The following is a 24,974-nucleotide window of genomic DNA, read 5'->3' on the forward strand; positions in this document are numbered from 1 at the left end:
TTATCTAATTTTCATCTTTATTCAAAGCAAAATGACAATGATTAATTGAAAATTTAATAAGCAGTAATTATTAACTTGGCAAACCTAGTACCAATTAACACTCTATTAAAACTAATTATGACATGTTTCATTCAAGTGTTTGCACTTAATTGTTTCACCCACTTAAAAAGCACCTTAATTAAATGTTCTGTTTAATTAAAAACATAGATTCCTAATAAAAATGTTTTACTGTAGATTAAAAATGTAAGAGATGCAAGTGTTCCTATGGTTTCTTCAATTCCTCTGGTTTATTTCACACATCTATCGTCCATGACTTGAGAATCATCAGAAGCTCTCCATTACTAATTAACTGTCATGACTTTTGTAGCCTCTGTCATTTTAGCAGCATTATATCTGAAGTACATTTCTTTGCAATTACTGTCTGTTAGGTTTTATAAACTAAAATATAAGTAAAAGATCCATGCTGGAAATATTAACTAAATTGTATTAAGCCTTTGTTAGCTGCTTTAAGATATGCATTTAAAATTATGTAGAATCAGAGTATTGCAAACAGCTTACAGCACCTTCTTCACTAGGAGGTGAAAAGATGCCTTTATTACGCTATCATAAATGACTTGGGGCACAAGGGAAGTACTGCCCTTCTAACTATACAGCCAGGGTCTAATTTAGTTTGAATATTCAAGGTGAATTAAAATTCTATCTAAGTGGTAATACAGGACAATAATTTTTGCTTACGATCAAAGCTGTAGCTTGACTAATTGTATATGCAAATCAGGCAATTTATATTTAAATTATGCATTCCTATTCTAATCCCACAGGCATATACAGATCAGCAAAGAGAATTGGTAGGACATTTGCAAGGTGCTTGAATATTTATTACCAACTGCAAACATTCTCTGATCGTGTAAAAATATACTGAAGAAAACATTCAGTTACAAATTTAAAACCATCTTTATGTTAGATTTTTTTTCCAGTTTCATAAAGACCCCTTGTAACTTTTGAGTGCATTTGTTACTTTTGCTTTTAAAAATACTACTTCTAGAGGAGAATATGGCCTTGAACAATTGTTTGGATTTCTAATCTTTAAAAATGTGTGTTGTTATGTTATTATACTGTATTATTTGGGGCAATGTGAAAGATTTGCATAGGGTCTGTAGATTAAATAAGTCTTGTATCAATGTGAATGTCTTGATTTTGGTAACTGTACTGAAGTTAAGTAGAATATTCTTGTTCTTGGTAAACTGACATTCAAATCATTTAAGGTAAAGAGAAATTATGTCTGCAACTTACTCTCAAAATGATTAGAAATACATATATATATATATTTAAAAGAAAGAAGAGGATGAAAGAGAGGAAAAGATAAAATACTAAAGCAAGTATAACGGAAACTAGGTGAAAGTTATAGAGGAATATTTTGTACTTTTTTTGTAACTTTCCTGCATGTTTGAGATCATTTCAAAATAAAATGATGCAAAAAGCTATAGATGTACTTTCAAGCACAGGGTATACTTCTTGTAATTATAATTTTCTGTGAAAGTAGATGCATTTGTTATGCTACATCAAGTTTTGGGTGTTCTGCCCCTTTTGTATTTTTCAAACACTTTATTCACCTATCTTTTGCAACAAAGATAACATATAATAATTTCATTGCAAAGACACACTTTATAGGTTTTCTTCAAAAAAAATTTTTGCCCATAGCCAATTTTAGAAACCTAGGATAAAAGCTTTCAAATTGTAACAAGCTGAGTGCAGATGTCACATTCTGCCCTTGGTGTTTTCATCGTGTTGGATGCCTTGACACTGAACACTAGAAATGCCATTTAAGAAGCCTATAAAGATAAATATTATAAGTAGTTACTGGAGATTTCTAGATGAAACTGTCATCCATACTTGGAGGATTTAATATACTCGTTAAAATTTAGCATCTATCCATAGAAAACTATTCCTAAACTGTTTTTAAGCAGCAGTTTAGGGATACCACTGTGAGAAGAATACAAATTTAATGTCATATTTTAGATTGAAAACCTACTGTAGATGATAGGCACTGTAACAAATAATCTAAACACTTCCTAGATAAGGTTTAACCCTTCTTGGAGAGGGCAAGCACACAACAAAAACAAGGACTGCTCTTAAGTCCCCAAAACCTAAATTACACGCAGAATTAGGTTAAAAAAACCCCCAAAACAGACAGTAAAGAAAAATAATAGTGGATTCAATAGATAACAATATGCCATGTAGGAAAAAATAAACAACTGACTAAGTGGAAAATACATAGTGCAGTTATGAATCTGCGTCCAATTGCTTCCCACTTATGGTAGGACTTCCTTTGTGCATAGCTATTCAAGTTGACTTTCCAACAAAGGTGCTATATTCAGAAAAATCTGTTCTCATTTAATAGCAGTCAAACAAAGACTTGAGCAGATAATAGCACATAAGGAATTTGGATTACACAAGACCTTACTGGCAATTTTTCTTTATGAACTATGAAGAATTTCACTTAAATATACTTAAAAAGGGAAGTGCAGAGAAAAGACTCACTCCTCTGAACATAAAGTCACCCTTCTTCTGTCCAAAATCACAATTATTTGTACCTCTTATTGGAATAAGTTGCACTGACAGCTTAGAAATGGAAGAGAAAACGGTCAGAAGGAAGATGTTGCCCGTCTTTTCAGGTAGGTGGTACTCGGCATATTTTTAACAGCTTGAGAGTACCACATAACTATTATTGTAAATCTGGTAAAACTACACAGTTCAGCAACATATGTATTTTAACCTTTAAGCTAAATGGACCTATCTAATTTGCATATTGGATGTGCAAGACAGCTTTCTGATTCTTAATCTGGGCTACTAAACCTACAATGCTATCAGATTTTAAAGCTCATTATCACTCTTACAAAAACAGGTATTTCTTGGAAAACGTATAAAAATACTTGGATAAGATACATGTGACTAGAGAGTCAGTAAGTTACACAGAACTACAAACACAGCTGAGTGAAATCCCAAAGAGAAATCTTGTGTAGAAAAGAAACAAAAAATCTGTCCCCTGACTCTTCAGTTTGTACTGTTTGTAGAAGTAGCATTTCCCAGTTTCCCAACTCAAGAAGACAAACTATTTTAAGAGTTGGAGTTACAGTAGCTGAAAGCCTTGGTATGTTTTTCATGGCCTCTTCAACTCTTGAAACAGGTTTATGTTTCATCTCCTGAGTTGGTTTTCAAAAAGGTTTTTGCTTGCTAGGTGGTTCCACCAAAATTCTCACAGATCTGGACTTCTTTAAGCCCAATAACAAGCCAGTGGGTCATGAGGAGCTTTAAATCTACTATTACAAAATACAGAGCAGCATCTTGTAATGGAAAGCAGACAGTGTATATGAAAATCAAAAATAAATGTTTAGTAACTTTGTTATTTCACTTAAAAAGTAATTTAGCTCTGATTGTTGAATACTAATTAGTACAGAACAACAATTTTAAAAGTCGATTGTAACCAAAAAATTATCTGAGTACTTTAACAAGTCAACTAGATGTAATGTGGGTGTTTTTTTTTTCTTTTTTTTTAAGAATGCAGGAGAAAAGGCTGAAGTATGCACTTTAATTTCTAAGACATTAGATTTTTTTCATCATAGAAAAAAAATGCATGCAAGCTAAGACCTCCTATGCCAAGTTTCAGCCTGAAATCATTATCGCCCTGAAAAAAAAAAAAGGAGTTTTATAATGGAAATATTGCCAGCTTCTCAATTATAGTGAAACTGGCAGATGTTACTAAAATAAAAATGATTTCATCTTGTAATCAGGCCTGGTTTAAGAATATTAATCAGGTGTTTTGTTTTGGTTTGCTTTGTGGTTTTTGTTTTGTTTTGTTTTTGCTGTTGTTGTTGTTAGCAGTAAAGTCCTTTCTTGTCATTCCTCACATCACTGCATTAACAACTGCACACAGCTGCCAGAACACGAAACTCATGTTTTTAAACAATTCTTACCAGCTTTCTTCCAGATCTCCTCTGGCACGTATCCAGACGCAGGCCTGTGAAGGAATTCCCGATGCGCGTCTATGAAAAGGATGGGAAGGGGGTGGAGAGAGGAGGAGAGTACTGTAAGCACACTTGTGTCATTGTACAGAGTGAAAGTAAGCAATGCCCATTCTCCTGGCTTCTCTACAAAAACACAATTTTAAAAGGCTAAACATTTCACTTCTTGAAAATACACAAAAATAGCAAGGCCTGTCATCAGAGCCCAAGGAAAACAGGTCATTGGTCTAAATGCCCTGCATGCTCAGAGCCAAAGCAACTTGATTTCATTGTACAATATGATGTTTGGGAACACTGTTCTCACCACTTTCTGACTATGGAGACTTCTATAGATATATTTTGTTAAAGAAAATAAATTGTATTTGGTAGTTTTCCTTTCAAGAGTCAAACTGGTGGTTAAAAAATCAAATGTTCAGGTAATGTAATTTCCAGAGAGCTCTGATTCTGCCACCTTTCTATGAATAGCAAGCTCCACTCTATGGCTAACCAGTTCTCACACTTAATTAATTCTTAAAAATCTCAGTGAGCATTAAAATTTTTCACACAAATTAGATCATATGGATTTGACATGGGTGGAAGCCAGAAAGACTCATTAGAATGGATTCACAGACATTCTGTCGAGCAAAGAGAATTAGCCCATGCTTTCCAGAAAAGGAAATGAAGTTCCACTTTAAATTAAATGCTGTGCTTACTATGCTTCTCAGATTTTAAAAGTTTAAGAAAACAACTAATAATAACTTTGATACAGGAATGCTAACTCCTAAAATAATATGTTCATGGAAATAAAACAAAACATTTTATAGTACTTATATATGCTCGAAAGTAAACAAAGTGCATACAGTCTTCCATAGCTAAAATATGCATTTCACGTCTTCCATATCAGATTTTCAATAAAAGCCTCCTTATATAGAAGAGTTCAGTAAGAAAAAAATCATTTTAACTTTTATAAAACACAATTATTAAACCCATGATAAATTCTGAGGAAAACTGAAATTTTCTCTATGTGTAGAGTAAATGTTGAGTACCATGTATGTTTAAACAATACTTTATCTAATGGTTATGTTGAAGATCAAGACATTCAGTCCAGTCTCCTATATTTTATGGTGCTACACAATGTCAAAAATAAAGAGAAGCATGATCAGTTTGGCTAAGTATATGTTATTACATTTGAATGCTTTAAATACATTTGAATGCTTTGAATTCTTGCAGGGCACATAGATTATCAACTGGCAAGAACATTAGATTTTCTCAACTATACTGAATTAGCAAAAATTTACTATAGCTTGGTAAGGAATATATGGAAACTCTCTATATCATCTTTGCAATTTTTTAATCTAAAATTATTCCAAATATTTAAAAGTTTATTTTCAAAAGCTTACACTCTGATGTCATGACTACTTAATAGGATGGACTGGAAATATCTATGCATTCTCCTGTGTGTATTCATTTCTATAAAGTAAATGACAAAAATAAAAACGCTTTTACTGAAGTAACTTTCATTCTTAAGGCGAGATAAAGCTGGTACATAAACAACCTAAAAGAAAATGTGATACAACTAATTAGATTTATCAAGATTATCTTCCTTTCCACTATAACTATTTCCAGAAGAAATAAAGTGCAATCAAGTTCATATTTAGCCATGTGACACAGTACAACACAGAGATTTACTTATGACAACATTTAAAGACAACTTTTAAGGAGAAAAGACTTTGATTTAAGCATAATTTATTGGATAAGAATGAGAACAGGATCTGTAAAGTCTGAGGAAAGAAAAAACATGACTCCAAAGTGGCAACTTTTTTTTCATTTATTGTGTTAAGAAGAGACCTGTAGTTTATAAAAAATTATTATTTTTTCATTATTATTATTATTATTATTATTATTTTGAGACAGAGTCGTGCTCTGCTGCCCAGGCTGGAGTGTAGTGGCATGATCTCAGCTCACTGCAACCTCTGCCTCCCGGGTCAAGCGATTCTACTGCCTCAGCCTCCCGAGTAGCTGGGATTACAGGCACATGCCACCAAGTCCAGCTAATTTTTGTATTTTTAGTAGAGATGGGGTTTCACCGTGTTGGCCAGGCTGGTCTCAAACTTCTGACGTCAGGTCACCCAGCCTCCCAAAGTGCTGGGATTACAGGTGTGAGCCACTATGCCCAGCCTATAAACATTATTTTTTGATTAAATACTCAAGTATTATGATAAAGAACAGGAAACGAGATGTTTAGGTATCCAAAGTCCATGCATGAAAGATGCTAATTACCAGCCCCAGGCAACATAGGCTGAAGAAAGTTAGTTCTAGCGCCCAGTGAAGCAGCTATTGACCATGAAACACTGAGTATGTTAGTTTGTCCATGTCTCAGATGCCTCATCTATAATAAAGTGAGGACAATACTACTATTATTTGAGAGCACTGCTGTGAGGATTGAAGGAAATACCTCCTACTACATACACATCCTAAACTCTCATTATCTGGTATTTGCTATTATCCTCATTATTATCATCATTATTATTACTATGTGCTCTTGTAAGAATGGCTATATAATTATTTCCTTATAAATAACTAAGGTGAAGAGAATATTTTAAAGTTTATCTTTTCTCTCAATGTTAAAAATCCAAATATCACAAATTTTGAAGAGAACAAAGCCATTAAAGAAGTTTGGATTAAGCAATACACACCAAGTAATTTTTTAAACTCCCAGAATCTATGTTGCTTGGAAACAGAAAATATTTCTATAGTTCACAATTCGCTGCCTTTGTCCTTGGAAGCAAAATCTTCAAATTTCTTAGATGACACTTTCAAAAATTTTACTTGGGCCTCACCCATGAATGTTTGTAACACCCAAATTGACTCAAATATTAACGTGCCAGGCTCAACTGACCTTCCATCTTCTATGGGCTTCACAGCAGGTGTCTTGAGGGTACATATACCACACTGGAAAGTTGTATAATGTTTCACCTTGGTTACATCTTCCTAAATTTCTCACTGACACATTGCCATGTCCACATACGCTCAAACTTTAACTGACTTAGAAACCCAATAGAAATGCTAAAGTCAATTATGCAAAAGTTTTCTTAATGATAACCTACCTTCTAAAAGACGGTTTTCCAAAATAGCAGAATCTAAAGGGAAATAATCATATATACGTATTTTACAATATCCTCTCTAGTTCTAAGTTAGTGTACTCAATAAATGTCAGGTCTACCAACAAAAAGAACAGAGTGATTGGTAGCAGGTGTACTCCTCAGAAATCTGTTTGATACCCTGATAAACGCTACTTTATAGCTTCAGAAATCAAATGACTAATACATTTAATATCTCCTCTTCTGATTAAGCAGCAGCAATATCAGAATCTATATAGGGAAAACTGAGTTTGAAAAACAAAACAAGGGACAATTCTCTCCTAGGACTTTACTATTTTAGAATACTGGCTAATCTAGACACATCTACCTAAAACACCCTAAGATTCTAAGGCTTAGATTCTAAAGAAGCTAATTCTTAACCATTAGCTCGTCAGCACCTATAAAATATAGATTGCTATAAAAAGGAATCATTGTTCTAAAATGTAGTGGTAAAAGCAAAGACAGAAGAATCTATACAAGATGGTTTAAAATGTGAAATGTGTGTGTGTGTGTGTGTGTGTGTGTATATATATGCAACTACTGAAAGATGAAAACATTATAGAAAAGTCCTTCTAAGTTAAGTCTAGCTTGCTTTGGGTTGCAAATTGCTTGGTGGGGATGAGAGGGGATGAGGATGAAGAGAGCCTCTTGAAAATAATTCACGTCTATGAAGAGAGGAGACCAGGTCATAGTGACAGAAAATGGTGTAAGAAATGTGAAAGAACAGAAAGAGCAATCTATGATGTATGAAAGAGATGGAAGATGCACTACACTTACGACAGGATGGAGACCATTGGATACTAGATACTGCAAGGGCCGCCATCAATATACATGAAGGGATGAGCTGATAGCCTTTGGAGAAGCAATGTGACCTCATATGACCCAGGACAGCAATGCTCAAAGCTTGGCAGCACCTAGGTATGGCCTTCATCCTGTAGTGGGCAGAGTGAGGCTGTGATCATGATAATATCTATTACAAAAACCATCAAAAGAAAGAAAGAGTTAAGTAATTTTATCTTTACAAATGCCACTTGCTTTTAAGGATAATACATTCAGAAATCTTCACCCTAGGTTTCAGAAGCCTAAATCCAACCTAGAAGCTAGCAACTGCTTTAGGATTTCCATTTTTTACAACAAACATACTTAATGCTCCAGGAAGTAACCGTCTCCTCTTAATTTTAAAAGATGGACATATTTAACTAATAGTCCCTTATTTTTAAACCCAATATAGTTAAGTACAGTAGGCATTTGCATTATGAAGTCAGCTGAATGACTGAGAGATTAATTTCATGATGTGATTTAAAGAAATCAATACAAGGGTACAGAACTCCAAACATTTACATGCAAATATACACAGAATAACTTGTTTGTGTTTTTCATATTCTGAGAGTATAGAAGTTGAAATATTTCATTGGCTGGGAGAAATCTATTTTTCTATAGACTTGTATTATGAATTAGGGTCCCAAAGGTACAACAGATTTACTATATTTAAGACAGGAGTATTTTCTAATCCTGTGCCTATTAAAGTAGCCAACTGCTTAGAAGTACTTTGTAGATGAAAAAAATACTCAATACACAATCTTGAATGCCAAGGAAAAACTTTACTAGTTTCATTTACCACTATTCTTTAAAGTTCATTTTATTTTATTTTTAAAATTTTTTAATTTTATTTTTTGAGACAAGGTCTTGCTCTGTTGCCCAGGCTGCAGGGCAGTGGCACAAACATGGCTCACTGTTACCTTGACCTCCTGGGCTCAAGGAAACCTCCCATCTTAGCCTCCTGAGCAATTGGGACCACAGGCATGCATCATCATGTCCAGCTAATTTTTCGATTTTTGGTAGAGATGGGGTCTCACTGTGTTTTCCAGGCTGGACTCAAACTCCTGGACTCAAGGGATCCTCTCACCTCAGCCTCCCAAAGTGCTGGGATTACAGGCATGAGCCACTACTCCCAGCAGAAAGTTATTTTTGAGAATGCGCATCTAAATAATAGTACCAGCTAAGCTATAACACATCTACTATGTGTCAGGCACTGTCTCATAAGTTTTTTACCTATTAACTCATTATACAGAAATGCTTATGAAATATGTATTACCATCCCCATTTTACACGAGGAAACTGAAGCACAAAGAGATTATGACCTGCCAAAGGCCGCAAAACTAATACGGAGAGGAATGAGTAATTTGAATCTAGAAATTCTACTGAGTTTGTGCTTTCAACCTTCATGCTAGATTTCCTGAGGATTTACAGAGCAATGAGAAATTCCATAATTCAATCATATGACAATCATAAAACTTGCCAGCTAGCAGTATTTTAAAATACTAATTCCTCTACCAACCCACTTGGGACAGGGGATGGTATTAATTCAACAAGCTCCTGAGTTACTAAGCTTTTTTTTTTTTTTTTTGAGACACAGTCTCATTCTGTCCTCCAGGCTGGAATACAGTGGTACGATCTCGGTTCACTGCAACCTCCTCCTCCAGGGTTCAAGCAATTCTCCTGCCTCAGCCTCCCGAGTAGCTGGGACTACAGGGGTGCACCACCATATCTGGCTAATTTTTTGTATTTTTAGTGGAGATGGGGTTTCACCCTGTTAGCCAGGATGATCTCAATATCCTGACCTAGTGATCTGCCCGCCTCAGCCTCCCCAAGTGTTGGGATTATAGGCGTCAGCCACCACTCCCAGCTCTAAGTTTTTTATGAATGCTAAGTTTGATTTTTCATTACACTTAAACAAAACTTTTTGATATTTCTATCTCTGGCAAGTACTAAACTCTTAACAAAACAGAGTGAAGGTATTTTCTAAATTTACTACGATATCATCACAATGTTCATACATTTTTTAAAAGCACAGGGAAAGTGCATTTATATTTCAGAATTTATGTCCAGTCCCTGACATTAGCCTTAAACCTATCATTAGAAAAAAATTTTGGCCAGGTACAGTGGCTCACGCCTGTAATACTAGCACTTTGGGAGGCCAAGATGGGCAGATCCCTTGAGCTCAGGAGTTCAAAACCACCCTGGGCGATAAGACAAAACCCCACCCCTACAAAAAATATAAAAAAATTACCTGGGTGTGGTGGCAGTCACCTGTAGTCCCAGCTACTTGGGGGGCTGAGGTGGGAGCCCAGGAGGTCAAGGCTGCAGTGAGCCAAGATTATGCCACCACACTTCACCTTGAGTGACAGACAAAGTGAGACCCCGTCTCAAAAAAAAAAAAAAAAAAAAAAAAAAAAAAAGATGTGGAAGACTTCTAGAAAACAAAGAGAGAACACACAGATACAAGACAAACTACAGAAAGATTCTAGAATAGTCAAAAGCTAGTAAAAGGAAAGTAATTTAAAAGAAAAATGTCAGGAGCCAAGAGAGTGACGTGACAACATTCTGAGAGAAAAAGGAACCAAAGACAAAAAAGGAAAAAGATCTACTACGGAGATTCTGACAAGCACTTCAGAAAACATACAAAGTGCTAACCAGCAACTGCCTCTCTATACATATAAAAGTAATTCTACTTCATGGTCAAATCTGTCAGTTCTGATCACATTATCTTGCTCTTCTTCTGTGAAGTATACCATGTAATAAAACTTAAATGTATAAATAAGTCATACTTTGAAAATAGAGACAGTTGTGTTAAAAATTGCTTTCTAATTTTGTTAAGAGTTGGATATTTGGAGTTCTCCCTGGAAAGTAAATGAGTAACAACAGTAAATATAATAAATATCTATTATTTCAAGAAAACCTACTTTATGAAAAGTCCTTCAAGATGTCAACTTGCATTTTAAAGAACAGAAATACCATTATGAATTCAGTGTATACTCAGTTACTCAGTGTTAAAAACTGTTTCAGAAGTTATTCAAAAAAGAGATTTTAGTATCTTGGGAAAACCCCCTTTTTTTTTTTTTTTGAGACAGAGTCTTGCCCTGTCATCTAGGCTAGAGTGCAATGGCGTGATCTCGGCTCACTGCCACCTCCGCCTCCCAGGTTCAAGTGACTCTCCTGCCTTAGCCTTCCAAGTAGCTGGGATTACAGGCACATGCCAGTATGCCTGCTTAAATTTTTTTTTTTTTTTTTTTTTTTTTATCTTTAGTAGCGAAGGGGCTTCACCATGTTGGCCAGGCTGGTCTCGAACCCCCGACCTTGTGATCCGCCTGCCTCGGCCTTCCAAAGTGCTCGGATTACAGGTGTGAGCCACTGCGTCTGGCCAGGAAAACTCTTAAAATTCAATTAATAATAGATTAATTGAGTTATTTTACTAACCCCCTATACTCACTTAATACTACGGATATATTTCAAAAGTGAGAATGGGATTGAGTTTAACACGTACAACACATCAGTCATGAAAGTTACATTCTTCTCTGTGAAGTCCCCAAATATAATTTTAAAATGCTAAGAATGTGCGTATGACTACACATTCCCAGTGTTTCCAAGTTAGGGATATAAGTAGGGCAATATTTTGAACCAAAGATATCTTCTATAATATATTCCGAAGGTCTCATTTGAGACCAGACAGTAGTTTAAGAAGCAAAAGAATTAGGCTAAAAGAAATACATACCACTGGGGATATGGAGATCTAAATGTATATAAAGATATAGACGTATCCATAGATTTATCTGCACACGTGCACTCCATTAAACACTTTCCAGCCACAGAAAATAGATTTATCAGCCAATAATCTCCAATCCTTTCACTACACACATCAATTCATTCAACTCCAAAGCCTGGAAGAGGGACTTAGAAAGCACTTAATGTAAATGATTGTGGCCCATAATTACAAACCACCTGTCCTGTTATTTACAGCCATAGCTCTGTCTCAGAAAATAGTACACAAGGCTGAAAGAATCAGCTAGTAAGGATGTACAGTGAAAAAAACTGTCAAAACACTATTGGATGCTAAAACTTGCACACTGCAGAGTTCTACACAGATTTTCTCTAAAGTTATAATAGTGTCTTAATGGCAACTTAGGATTCTGTGTACATAAAAAACATAATGTCTTAATGTTGTCTATAAACAAAGAAATTAAATGCTGTACCCTTGACTAATATAACCCACAAAAACTTAAAGCCAAACAAACATCTCAGGTTTAACAAAAATATAAATCCATTGAACATCACTAAAAATAGTATGGTTTGCGTACTTTTAAAAAGGAGTTTTTTAAAACCAAGTTTATTACTTTGGTTATGTAACAGGGACAATGAACCTCTCTTCCTGGAAAACATGATATACACCTGTATCACCAGAATCTGACTGTAGCATTAGTGACTATACACAAAATGGCCCTTGTTCTATGTGCTGATAACTCACTTAGGTATGAAGTCTGATCAATTTCGGAGATGTTTCTTTTACAGTGGATGGCAGATGATAGCAATCTGGTCAGTTTGGTCAACTGAATTGAGGTAACTATCCTATGGCCTTAACACTAGCTATTCCCTTGCCTTCTTCCACTAGACCCAAAGGCCCTCAAAGAAAGAAATGAAGACTCTTTTTCCTTCATTAGAACGCCTAGCACAATGCCTGACATATAGTAAGCACTCAGTAAATAAGTACTGACTCAATGAATGTGTTCAATAGAAAAAGCCAAACTAGATGTTTTAACTCCCTAAGTTTTATTTACTTCGAGGCTCTCAATTTTTGCCTAGACTGGATAGTTATAAATGTCTCCTCTGTCCTAAGCAAATCTCTCATGATTAATCAATTTTTGTTCATAATAAGGAAATAAACACAAGACTTTTTTTCCACTCTGCTCTAAATAGTTTGGTTTCGACCAATACTAGCTCAAACCAAATGTAATTCTGTTTTCGTTGCTTGCCTTACTGTGACCTGACAAATACAGTTTTGTCTTTAAAATATGCTTTAGAATAATACTTGTTAGGTAAATTAAGTGACTTAGACTCTTCCATTATTTAATACTTATAACAATAGGCATTCAGCATTCAGAGATTAGCAAAAATCTACAAACCTAAGTGCATAGAAAGCTACACTGGCTGGGAACAAATTGAAAACAATAATGTGATCAATAGACAGATCATATACTTCAAGTTTTTAACTTTTGATAATCAGTCATAATACTAATGAGGCCAAAGTTATGAGCTTAATCTGCACATGTTTTGCAGCATGGACAGTACTCTAACTTGAATTAGCAGATGGGTATGGGGTTAATCACATAAGAGAATATAAGAGAACAAGAATCCACAGAAATCCATCTCCGTAAGTTTACTCAAAAAGTATTCACACATAATAGGTGGTAATGTCAGCGACAAAACCGTATTATTAATTTAGGTAAACGTTCACAGGCCACACAAAAATTCTTTCAGGTTGACGATTTCTTTCAACATATATGGGATTATATTCTATCTATAACCCCAACAATTCCCAAATATCAATAAGTAATACAGTTACATACTAACATTCCACTTCTAAGGCACAACTATATTATGAGTCCTATTATAAAACTAGAATTAATACAATCATGATCAAGTAATGCAAGTTAAGATCAAATCAAAGGAAGAGTGCTGCATCATTATCATTAATTTAAAAATAGCTGTAGGCAAAATACATAGTTTTTAGGTCTCTCTTTCTGGGCAGGGGCTGTTGCGAAAAAAGTTAAAAAAAAACGTATATATATACACACACATATATATATTCAACTAACAAACAAGATTGTCTTATGGGCTGTTTCTTGAATTAATAATTTGAAACATACATCCCCGTGTGCAGTGCTAATGGTAGGCAGTGGCAGAATTCACTAGAGACCTTGATGGAAGTGCCTAAGCCCCAGGCCCACTCCCTGAGATTGTTTTTGCTGTTTTGAGGCATTTTGAAGGAGCACAAGTTTTAGTTAAGCACATGAAATTCTGGTTCAGTGCGGAAACTCTGCCATCAGCTCAATACATTCACCTGGAAAAGGAATTTAAGTTTTGTGGCAATCTCTGTCTATGCCAATCTGCCCAAATTCCTAACAGACAGATAAGACATATTGGAGGATATGTAAATTGTTTATTGTCTCAAAATTCCTTGCATATCCTTTAATTTTAAAAAGAAGTTAAAAATAAAGTCAGCATTAACAGCATAAGAAATATGTGTTCGAGATACTCATCTGAAGAAAAGTTACCTAGTGTAACTGGGTCTGGGTTGACGGGACTCTGCTGCCTGGAGTGACTGCTGCTACTGCCGCCACCTTTTTTTAAGTCCTCGGCATCACTGTATCGCCGGATCCAGTAATTCAATTCTTCCCGGTCTGCTTCTTGACACCGCCTTAGTACGGTGAGAGATCGCCTTGTTTTTTCTACCATGTCCATTATGCAGTTTAACAGCTACGTGGAAAGGGGAGAATAGGGAAGAGCGTATAAATCATCACAATTAAAGATTTTACTGAATAGTGAAACAAACCATTTCAGGACAATGAAGGAAGCAATTTTATCCCTGAAGGTTTTGGTCTAATATTTTCTACAGTTAGATTTGAAATTCAGAGCCAATAGATGAGAAAATTCGATGGGAATGAGAAGATAGATGTATGAACACAAGACAGAAGGGAAATTTCACCTGAAGGCACTATAGCCAGTAAATCCACCTCTCTAAATACTAATCCCATTACTTTATAAATTAAATAATCTTTTCACAATAAAACAGTAGCCCACTGATCTGGCTTTGAGAATTCCTTTCCAAGATCTAAACATTTCTCTTAAGTGGCTTTCATATCAATTTAGAAATCAAATCCTACATTCTACTTCAAATATTCTCGCTCATTATTTTTTTCAAGGATAGCAGGAAACACAATACCTTCAAAGGATCACCAAGCTTTTATTTTATCACATAACCTCACTCCAGTTGTTTTCCAAACATTGTTTAATCCCAAATGATTACTGATGTCTTACGTGGTCAAGATGTTTCCACTCTTCTGCCCATTCTCTGTCTGTTAGTCTGTGATCAATCATTTCTTCTTGACGTGTGCCATGCAACCCTACAAAAATAGAGAAGGCTGAATAACCCTAAAGCGTTCAGTATACAACCCATACACACACAGACTCACAGCAAGGACTATGTGGGCAAACTCAATGAGGTAAAAATACATTTGATTTTGAATGGAGACATGAATCATACCTAGATTCAGAATTACTTAATAGGTTCCTCACAGAATGATAAAATACTAGAACTAGAAGGAATTTCAGAGGTCAGCTGCTCAGAAGACTTTATTTTACACATAAGAGACAGTTAAGTGACACCAAGTCCACAGCTAGTTATCCGCGCAACACTCTGTAAATAAAAATATATTCTAACTCTTAATAAATACAAGAAACCACAAGTAGACATTAAGTGGTTTTTAAAGCATTGACATCCTGCATTAAAAATACAGACAGCATAAGTCATTTTACATGGGAAGGGACATGCTTTCCCAAAACAAACATGGTAAATTTTTCCACATTTCAGCCTTGTATAAATGAATACACATATACCTACATGACAAAATTAGACCATGAAGAGAAGGCTTGTATAATATGGAGCTACATATACTCATTTGGTTTACCAAAAAATAAAAAATAAAAGTAAATTGGACATCCTTCATTACAAAATTAACATACAAGATATAATTTGACAAATATCATAAATCCAAGTGAACCAACTGAAAATCCTAATTTGAAGTCCATAAGACTTAATGCTCTTTAGCATAATAGTTAAGATACCACTATGAAAAAGTAATATATAAGTGTTTACCAAGTGAGCACCAATATTAACGAATTTAAGCAGTTAGCTAGGATGCTCATTAAAATAGGAAGTAAATGTGTCTCACTAAAAAACGGGCTGAAAGGTTCCAATCAGAGAAACCTGGAAACATGTTGTTCCTCTTACATATTCACTTTATATTCTGTTGAATAGGAAAGTCATTGAGCTGTGGCATTATTTTGCAATTTAAATGAACAAAACTATTATGTTTGGTTACCAATTCTCAAAATGTTACTCTGAACAGCAAATAAGGTTTCTTATAGTTTGGGTTTCTAGATAACTGGGCTACCTCTCTGTGGAACTTATGTAAGAATTAAATGACCAAACGAGTTATAAGACACTGAATTTCACTTTTTGTGAGATTTAAGTGGTTAGAAATCCCTTTTTTTTCCGCTGATGTACACAAATAAAGATGAGTCACGTGACTCTGTTCAGTCAACCATGTAAAGAGATTTCATTTACAACTGATGGAAGTGAACAAATTTATGACAACCCTTTCTCCGACTAACTGAAAAGCTAAATGCAAGATGCTTTGTACCACTCCTGTCCAATTAGAACATAATCTAAGATATATTTTAAAAGTTAAAATTGTCAATGCCACCTATTGGTTAAAAAGTAAAAGTGCAAATATGTTTTATTAATTTGCATAATATAAACACATTGGGAAAAATAGTACTTAGTTACTGCTCTGTTGTGATTATTTCAAGTTGAAATGTTTGCAAATATGTAATTTTTGTTAACTTATTTGTTGCCTGTGTTTTAGGGAAAAACCACTACTGTTAAAATTAGTCACCATAGAAAACAACCAGAAAGTGATAAGGATAGAAATGTGACAGTGACTTCCATGTTAGAGGCATCTGAATATTTGCCTTTAAGGACAAGAATTCCAGAGGTCTCAAAAGCTTGAAAAATTCAGCAGAAGAAATCAGTAATGATACAAGCTGTAACGCCTGGAGTAATATTAATGAGCAACAGGACATCTGTGGTAGTGGGATTTCAGCATTTGTGAAACAGTACTAAGCTTCATCTCATTTAAAAAAAATACTAAGTGTATTAGAAACATGTTTGAGCTCAAGTACTTGCTGAAAAAATGTAAGATTCATTTGCTGCTTTTGAACACTGAAAGTCATTTGTTAGATATAATCAAATCTTTAAAAATAAAAAATAAATCAAGATTTTACATTTACTAATTTCTCTATTTAAGATACTTAAATATTCAGCAGCACACAATTTTTATTTATAGTCATAATACCAGAGGGATGTACCAGGGGAAAATAGCTCATAATCATTAAATAGCTCATAATCACATTTTCATTTGTGGGAAATTTGACACTAATGTTGAGTCTTAACTAGTTATTTTGCTTTAGAATATTTTGACTAGGCTAAAACTCTAAGCTTACTTACAAACTAATGCCGCTAACAGGTTACTTTACTGAAGGATTCTAGTGAGTATATGTCCCTACACATAATAGGCATTTATAAATCGTACCAGACTAAGTATATCTTTATGACAATTTTTATATTCTCAAAATGGCAGCCTGGTGTAATACCATAATTTGTTGCTCATACATCAAGATTTTATTTTACATTAACACACACTAAACTCTGCCAGACTTTAGGGATGGTTTAGTAGCTGCACATATTTATAGAGATTAGCACTATTAGTTTTATAAGCTAATATAATTAAAAGGTAAGGAACATGGTCTGAAGAAAATCACATAAAACCAATGGATACAGATATAATTCATAAAGGGATATTTTACATTACTTGATGAAAACATAATCGTTGCACATAAGTGTAATTACTTCCTTTCTGATTACTGTATAGTGCACTGGAACTAATATTTCACAAAATAGCACTTGCTGCCTAAGAAACAGGCCATTTGCTAACACATCTACAAAATGGGATCCCTTGAACTGGTCTCACCACGACCTGATGACTCCACTGCTATTTAAAAACATGCAGTCATGGTTTTCAGTACTTAAGTCATAAATAAATGCTAAGGCTTTGTGTAGAAGGGAATTGTTATCACATTTGATTTTGGGGTCCAAATATCAATCCAGATCAAGAAATAGCATAACCACCTTTGAAAGGTCTTCAGAAATGGTACCTGCGAGAACATTAGACAGATTGGGTATTAAGAAAGCACAAATTATATGCTTAGTCATTTGTCTGACACACTATATAAACATAGAAATTACTGTTGTGGAGAACCAGAACTACTAATTTACTGTGTTACAACCAAAGCTTCAATCGCCCCTCCCCTCATCCTGACTCTTCCTGCTTTCTAAACATTTGGGGTGTTGGGCGTAGAAAGGCAAAAAAGGCCCTACACGTGGAGCCCCTGTTTGCTAGCAATGTACTTGGAAATTGAATGTAAACTTTATATATTAGACTCTCTCTGCCTGTGGCTAAAAAAAACAAAAACAAAAACAAAAACCACCATCACTGTAATCAAGTAGTGAATAACTGGCTGGCTACATTCCCCAGAATTCTGTATCCTCAGCTCTGTTTTTGGGTTTTCTACTTGCACTTCATCCCCTGCTCTTTCTAGTGTACTGGCCACTAAGTCACCCGCACCAGGAAAGTTTGCCAGCAATTCGTTATAAGGTAGAGAAAGTCCTGTTGGTGGGTGATGTGGACACAGGAGATGGAAAAAGAAGAGGAGACTCACTATTGCTCTCAGTTAGACTCATCACTAATTAAGAATTGAAGGCACCCCAGTAATAGTGTACTTACTAATAACCCTCTGATACACTATCATCTCCACCACTGAACCACTAATCATGTGTTTAAAAACCTACCTTGTTCATCTTCTCTCTCACTTTTCATGGTAGACATTTGTTCTACAGAAGGCAATGTCTTCAAAATGCTTTACTATTTTTTTTTTTTTTTTTGAGACAGGGTCTTGCTCTGCCACCCAGGCTGGGGTGCAGTGTGTGGGGTGCAGTGGCATGATCTCATCTCACTGTAACCTCTGCTTCCTGGGCTCAAGCGATCCTCCTGCCTCAGCCCCACAGGTAGCTGGGGCTAAAGGAGTCCACCACCATGCCTGGCTAATTTTGTAATTTTAGTAGAGACGGAATTTTGTCACAGTGCCCAGGCTGGTCTCAAACTCCTGAGCTCAAACTCATCTACCCATGTCGGCCTCCCAAAGTGCTGGGATTATAGGCGTGAGCCACTGCACCCAGACAAAATGCTTTACTTCTAATAGTTTTATGCAAAGAAGGAACGAACACAGGGAAATAGGACACATATTTGCCCAAATTCACTTCTTCAGTATTCCGATCCTTGACCCAAAATTGTCAATATTAACTTTAATCACTGGCATTTTCAAGTAAACAAAAGTACCAAATCATTCCTCAGGAAACATCTGTTAAGCCACAGATAGCATACCATATCATACTTTGGAAATATGGAATATCATGGAGGCTTGAAAAAAATCAAAATAAACGTAGAGACTATCTGAAACAAAAGACACAATGCAAGAAAATAAAGTGATTTTTAAAAATATTTGTGGCAGGCAGACTGCATATGAAGTCTCGTGTTAAAAGAGAATTCAAGCTAAAAATTTATTTTGCATTTGTTACCAACACAACAATTGAGGGTCTTGTATTAATATAGATGCCCTCCTCCAAAGAAATTTAGTGTACTGTCTTAAAGAATACAAGTGATTAGGAGAGAGACAGTGCACAGCTGTTGAAAAGTCTATTAATACCAATCAAGTTTTTTTCATAAAGGAGACAATATAAAGCAAGATAAGATAATTTTTATCCCTATCACAGATTTCAAGCCTCAAGTTCAGTTCAGAAGTAATGGTGCAAGTCTTCAAGCACCCAATCCCATAAGAAGTGAACAGATCCTTCAGTCTTACCCATAGGTCTGTTTCTGTCCCTGAGGTCCCTGTGGCTGGGGTGTCGATAGGAGTCCCTGTAGTGGTGGGCAATGGCCATATCATCCAAACGGTAATGCTGAGGTGGAGGTGGGGTGGGGTGAGGCAGGCCATTGGGCTGGTAGGATAAGCCGTTATTTGGACTGTACCGCTGGCCTGGGCTAATAGTGCATGGTCGCTTGCTTGGATGTTCTGAGTGCAAAGGCTCTCTGTCAAAGCCATTTTCTTTGGTTCTAAGAGGGAAAAAACAAGAGTTTGTTTCATCATCTATTCAGAAATCAGCACAGTTCAGTCACTCATATTTGAACTTGGAATAAAGACAGAGTATTTTTTACTGACCAGAAACCTAAACTCAGCTTCCCAGAAAACATACGGGAATTCACTGAGACCTGTGTCGAGACCTAAATGATCATAAGCCTGCAGATAGGAGAAAATGCTTCACTTCTCATCAAATTAGCAAATATCTTTTCAGTTGAAGCTTATGTGGTTAAGTCACAAACAAGAGGAAACTCAAGTCTCTTGTAGATAACATTTTCATTCAAAAAACAGTGCTTGATTTCTAACAAGTTACCCTAAGACCGACTATATTTGATGAAGAATCATCAAGGTAAAACATCACCACTCTCTTGATGAACACTTGAGCTACACCTATTCCGCTTGGTATCTGACTTCTGTGTCAGAGAACATCTAAGAACTGTGTTGTTCAATACATTAGCTACACGTGGTTGCTTAACTTAAAATGTAAGTTACTTAAAATTAAATAAAGCTTAAAATTCAGTTCTTCAGTATCAGCAGCCACATTTCATGTGCTCAACAGGTACGCGTGGCCGGTGGCTTCAGTAGTGGGTGGACTGCACAGATATATAACATTTCCATCACCACAGAAACTTCTACAGGAAAGTAAGGATCAAACTGAGTGAACACAGCATGCAATGCAATGTCTGGGACCCTGACACTATCTTGAGTCACCAAGGTGTCATACAGAGCTAGCCTGGACTAGAAGGAAGATCTAGGTCATTATTTTATTTTAAAGTTGAGGAAACACATACACAGAGCTAATGTATCCTGTCTGGGGTTATCAGGTCATACAGCAGGACGGGAACACCCTGACAACACATCACCATGTGATGCACAGAACTCTGAACTTGGCTTTCAGAAGGAATGCATTCTATAAATAAGACCTGATAACTAGTCACGATTCCTTAATTCTCAAATAAATGTAGGACTCAAGAAGTAATTTCTGGCTGTATATACTTCTACTGCTTAGAGACTAGCCCCTAATATATTCAATAAGATAGAAACAAACCATATTCAACTTTGACTGTAATCACTGCTCCCAAACTTACTTTTTACTTACAAGACCGGCACTCTTATCTTTAGACAGGTGGTAACATCTATTTTCTCAGGGACATTTTCTCATAAGAATTCTACTGGTTCACAGTGGCTACAGACTTCTACATGCCTTCTTTATTTTAGGTAGTAAAATAACAGCATAGAGGCACTTTTTCTACTTTCCTGGCATCTAGTGACAGCATCTAGTCTTTGTCTGATAATACTAGAGCAATCCAGGTGGAAACTGAATCAACAACAGAGATGATCAGGGGCAACAGGATTCTACAATGAAACATCCTTTATGCCCCTTTAGGGTGGGCCCCGCAGTGACAATTCATACACACCAGGTTGAGAAGAATAAAGGACTTAGAGACAGAAGGTAAAGACATAGAAAGAACTGAGGGTAAATCTTCAGAGTTTTATGTTAAAAAACATGCCCACTACATACTAAGAGGGATGCACTATTCTGAATAGACTGGCCAATATTGGAAATGATGGCAGAGCATAGCCCCCAAGGGAGTGGCAGCCAGGAATCCTAATGCCACTCCCATCAAAGTATGTGTCTACACTAAAACATACTGACTCCTTACATATTGATCATTGATATCAGACTAAAATATCCAGTGTAGCTGAGACATTACCTAATTGCATTGCTTTAAAATAATTATTAAAAGTGAACTGAAACATTCTAGATACTGATTTATCTTCTAAGAGTATACCCATGTGATTCGAATCTGTATTTGCATATCCTACAAATTTCTAAATAATACACTTCAATATTCAATGCATATTATCAGCATAAATCAGTTGGAAAATACTGAAGACTATTAGCGGCTGTGAACATAATGCTAACATAGCACCTACCTTACTGGCAGTGTGGTGTAGTGGAAAGAGCATTGGACTGGGAATCAAGAGACCTGAGATCTAGTCCTGGCTCTTCCATGACTAGCTGTGTGACCTTGGGCAAGTCACTTAACCTCTCTGGACCTCAGTTTATTCATCTGTAAAATGAAAGGGTTGGACTAGATCAGTGGTTTTCAAACTGTGCCACCTGAGGTGCTTAAGGGATTTTGTAGGCAATGAAGAACTTTTCCCCCAAAGAATCAAGATTCTCAAGATTTAAAGTACCAGAGGAACCCACTTCTTATTATCTGTGTTAATCATCGGGGTTCCACTTAAGACTTCATTTTTAAAGGAAAAAGTCTGCGGCTAAAATCAAGTTTGAAAACCACTGGACTAGATGATTTCTGCAATCCCTTTTAGTTTACAAACTCTGCAATTCAAGTATTTTATATTTACAGCTAAATACCATAGTTATACAGATCAAAACACACAGTGCTGATAGTCCTCTGCCCAAACCATAAGTACCTAAGGCAATCACCTTAGCCAAGTTCTCTGTTCCTTGGTTTGAACAATTTATTATTTATACCTTATTTTTTGTGCAAAAATTAGAAAACATCCTCTTAGTGCAGCCCCTGTAGAATTTCTAAATAATGAAACATCTTTCTTTGAACTATTTGGGTCAAACCACTCCAACTTACTAGTTTTCTCTCTCCTTAATCAATGAAAACAACAACATTGGAATAATTTTTACAATTTTTAAATGGTTAGATACGCTATTTATCTTCATCCTTAGTGGAACCCTTTGTTCAGTGCTATTACTTCAATGACCCAATTAAGCGGGAGGAAAAAAGCATTATTTTTTCCTAAAGCAAGGGCAGTAATGTCCTAAAAGGCAGGCTAGGGCCCGAGTCTGTTCTCTCATTTCAATCAGGTCTTACTGTCCTATCCTGGGGCCCATCACCCTGCTAGCTACTGAAATAATAAAGCTCATGACCTCGCAAGGGTAGTTTACATTCTAACAGTTGTGAAACATTAACACTTGCAGAGGTGTGGTGACTAATACCTGTAGTCCTGGCACTTTGGAAGGCTGCAGGAGGAAGGATTGTTTGAGTATAGGAGTTTGAGACCAGCCTGGGCAACATAGTGAGACCCTGTCTCTACAAAAAATAAAAAAATTGGCCGGGCATGGTGACGTACACCTGTAGTCCTAGATACTCAGGAAGCTGGGGCAGGAGGATCACTTGAGCCCGAGATCGAGGCTGCAGTGAGCCATGCTCATACCACTGCACTCCAGCCTGAGCAACAGAGTGAGACCCTGTTTCAAAAAGAAGGGGAAAAAAAGAAAATACAAAAACTTCCACTGTCCACAAAAATAAAGCTATGAAGGGTCTCTCTGGTGCTTCCTCAAATTACTAATGTCTACTTATAAGGCCAGTTCTATTCAAAGCATGTATGTTCAGAAGGGTAACTCCAACAATTGCCATTTGTCTGTCTGCTTCTTAGAAATGCCTACAACTACCTATATCTCATTTGCTTGGGTGAACTCCATATTTGCATTCTTCGTTGCCCTTTTCAGTGTATTAGGCAAAATTAGCAAAGACTTTTCATTGTCCCATACCAGTATACCCATGAAATAACTCAAATTCTCGTCGAAATTTGAAGTGAGAAGTCTGTTATATCTTAAGTATTTCTGAAAGATTTTATTTGTTTTTTAAGTCTACCTGAGGATGTTCTATCTCCTTACCAGGAGACATTTTCCTCAACACAATCTAACCACTTCCACATTTAGATCCCAATCGTTTCTCTCTCGAGGTTTAATGTTCTAAGGGCAGGGGATCCTTAGGATCCAGTTGTGTGATCTCCAGTTACCATCTTTCTGGCTTCAGTATTCTGCTCAGTGAAATGGGACTAATAGAAAACAACATTTGTAGAAACAAATTAAGAGGCAACCTAATTTATACTTTACCCCATCTCAGGCTTTTTTCCCCAGCTCCTCAATAACAGAAACTGTAAACTATTAGGAAAAGAAAATAAATGTCCTTTAAAAACTACATGAGGCTGGGCGTAGTGGCTCATGCCTGTAATCTCAGCAGTTTGGGAGGGTGAGGTGGATGGATCACTTGAGGTCAGCAGCTTGAGACCAGCCTGGCCAACATGGTGAAACTCCGTCTCTACTAAAAATACAAAAATTAGCCAGGCGTGGTGGAGCATGCCTGTAGTCCCAGCTACTCGGGAGGCTGAAGCAGAAGAATCACTTGAACCTGAGGCAGGCAGGTTGCAGTGAACCAAGATCATGCCACTGCACTCCAGCCTAGGTGACAGAGCGAGACTCCATCTCGAGGAAAAAATAAAAATAAATAAAAACAAAAACTCTACACGAAATATTTTTAAAATGATGATTAGCTAGTGTGTGCTGGTAATCCCTTAGTAACATTTATATAAAACAGTGTAACATTCAAGGAAACAGGGAAGTATGAAAAAAATCCATCATAAAATCATGACAATAAGTAGAACAAGAGGACAAATCTCCATGGCAGAAGTGGGTGTAAGTTTTTTTCTCTACATTAAGACATTTTTTTTTTTTTATGTGAGGAAATACCACTATAAATATTGTTTTAGGGGAAGGCAAATTGATAGAGCACAATAAACCTAAGAAAGAAGAAACTTAAATTCTAATATTCATCCTGTTATTTATTTATTTAAATAAATTATGTGCCTTACGCCCTCACTTATCTGAGTTTTGACAGACATTTCACAAGTCCAAACTGGCCTCATTTCTCTTTTGCTTTCTGTACCATCTTCTACCTATCACCCAAGTAGAAACTTGAAGTCACTCTACAACTTTCTTTTCCAAATCCAAGTCCTATTGCTGATTTCAAGCATCTCTACACGGGTCCCTCCTTCCAGTCCCAGGATACCTTTGTCTTGGCCCTTGTCACACCACGGTGCCACTTTGCCAGTATCCCCCAGAGTCACAGGCCCCAGATTTGTTTGCTGTTTGTCTCAGCAGCCCAGCCAAGTCCCATCCCTAGACTGTAGTTCCTTGAAA

At 36.1% G+C, this 24,974-nt stretch overlaps 1 protein-coding gene across 8 annotated transcripts in view; it reads right to left on the bottom strand.

The window, feature by feature from the left end:
- Positions 1 to 24,974, bottom strand: part of RUNX1T1 (RUNX1 partner transcriptional co-repressor 1) — a 148,573-nt gene that overhangs the window by 17,625 nt on the left and 105,974 nt on the right. For all 8 annotated transcript variants that reach the window (XM_038000298.2, XM_038000301.2, XM_038000294.2 and 5 more), the window contains 4 exons: positions 19,733 to 19,983; positions 15,011 to 15,096; positions 14,248 to 14,449; positions 3,972 to 4,040 (listed from right to left, as the gene is read on the bottom strand). In XM_038000298.2, coding sequence (XP_037856226.1) covers positions 3,972 to 4,040; positions 14,248 to 14,449; positions 15,011 to 15,096; positions 19,733 to 19,983 — 608 coding nt within the window. The remainder of the gene's footprint in view (positions 1 to 3,971; positions 4,041 to 14,247; positions 14,450 to 15,010; positions 15,097 to 19,732; positions 19,984 to 24,974) is intronic.

The sequence above is a fragment of the Chlorocebus sabaeus genome, chromosome 8, assembly GCF_047675955.1.
Source record: "Chlorocebus sabaeus isolate Y175 chromosome 8, mChlSab1.0.hap1, whole genome shotgun sequence".
In the NCBI taxonomy this organism is placed as follows: domain Eukaryota; kingdom Metazoa; phylum Chordata; class Mammalia; order Primates; family Cercopithecidae; genus Chlorocebus; species Chlorocebus sabaeus.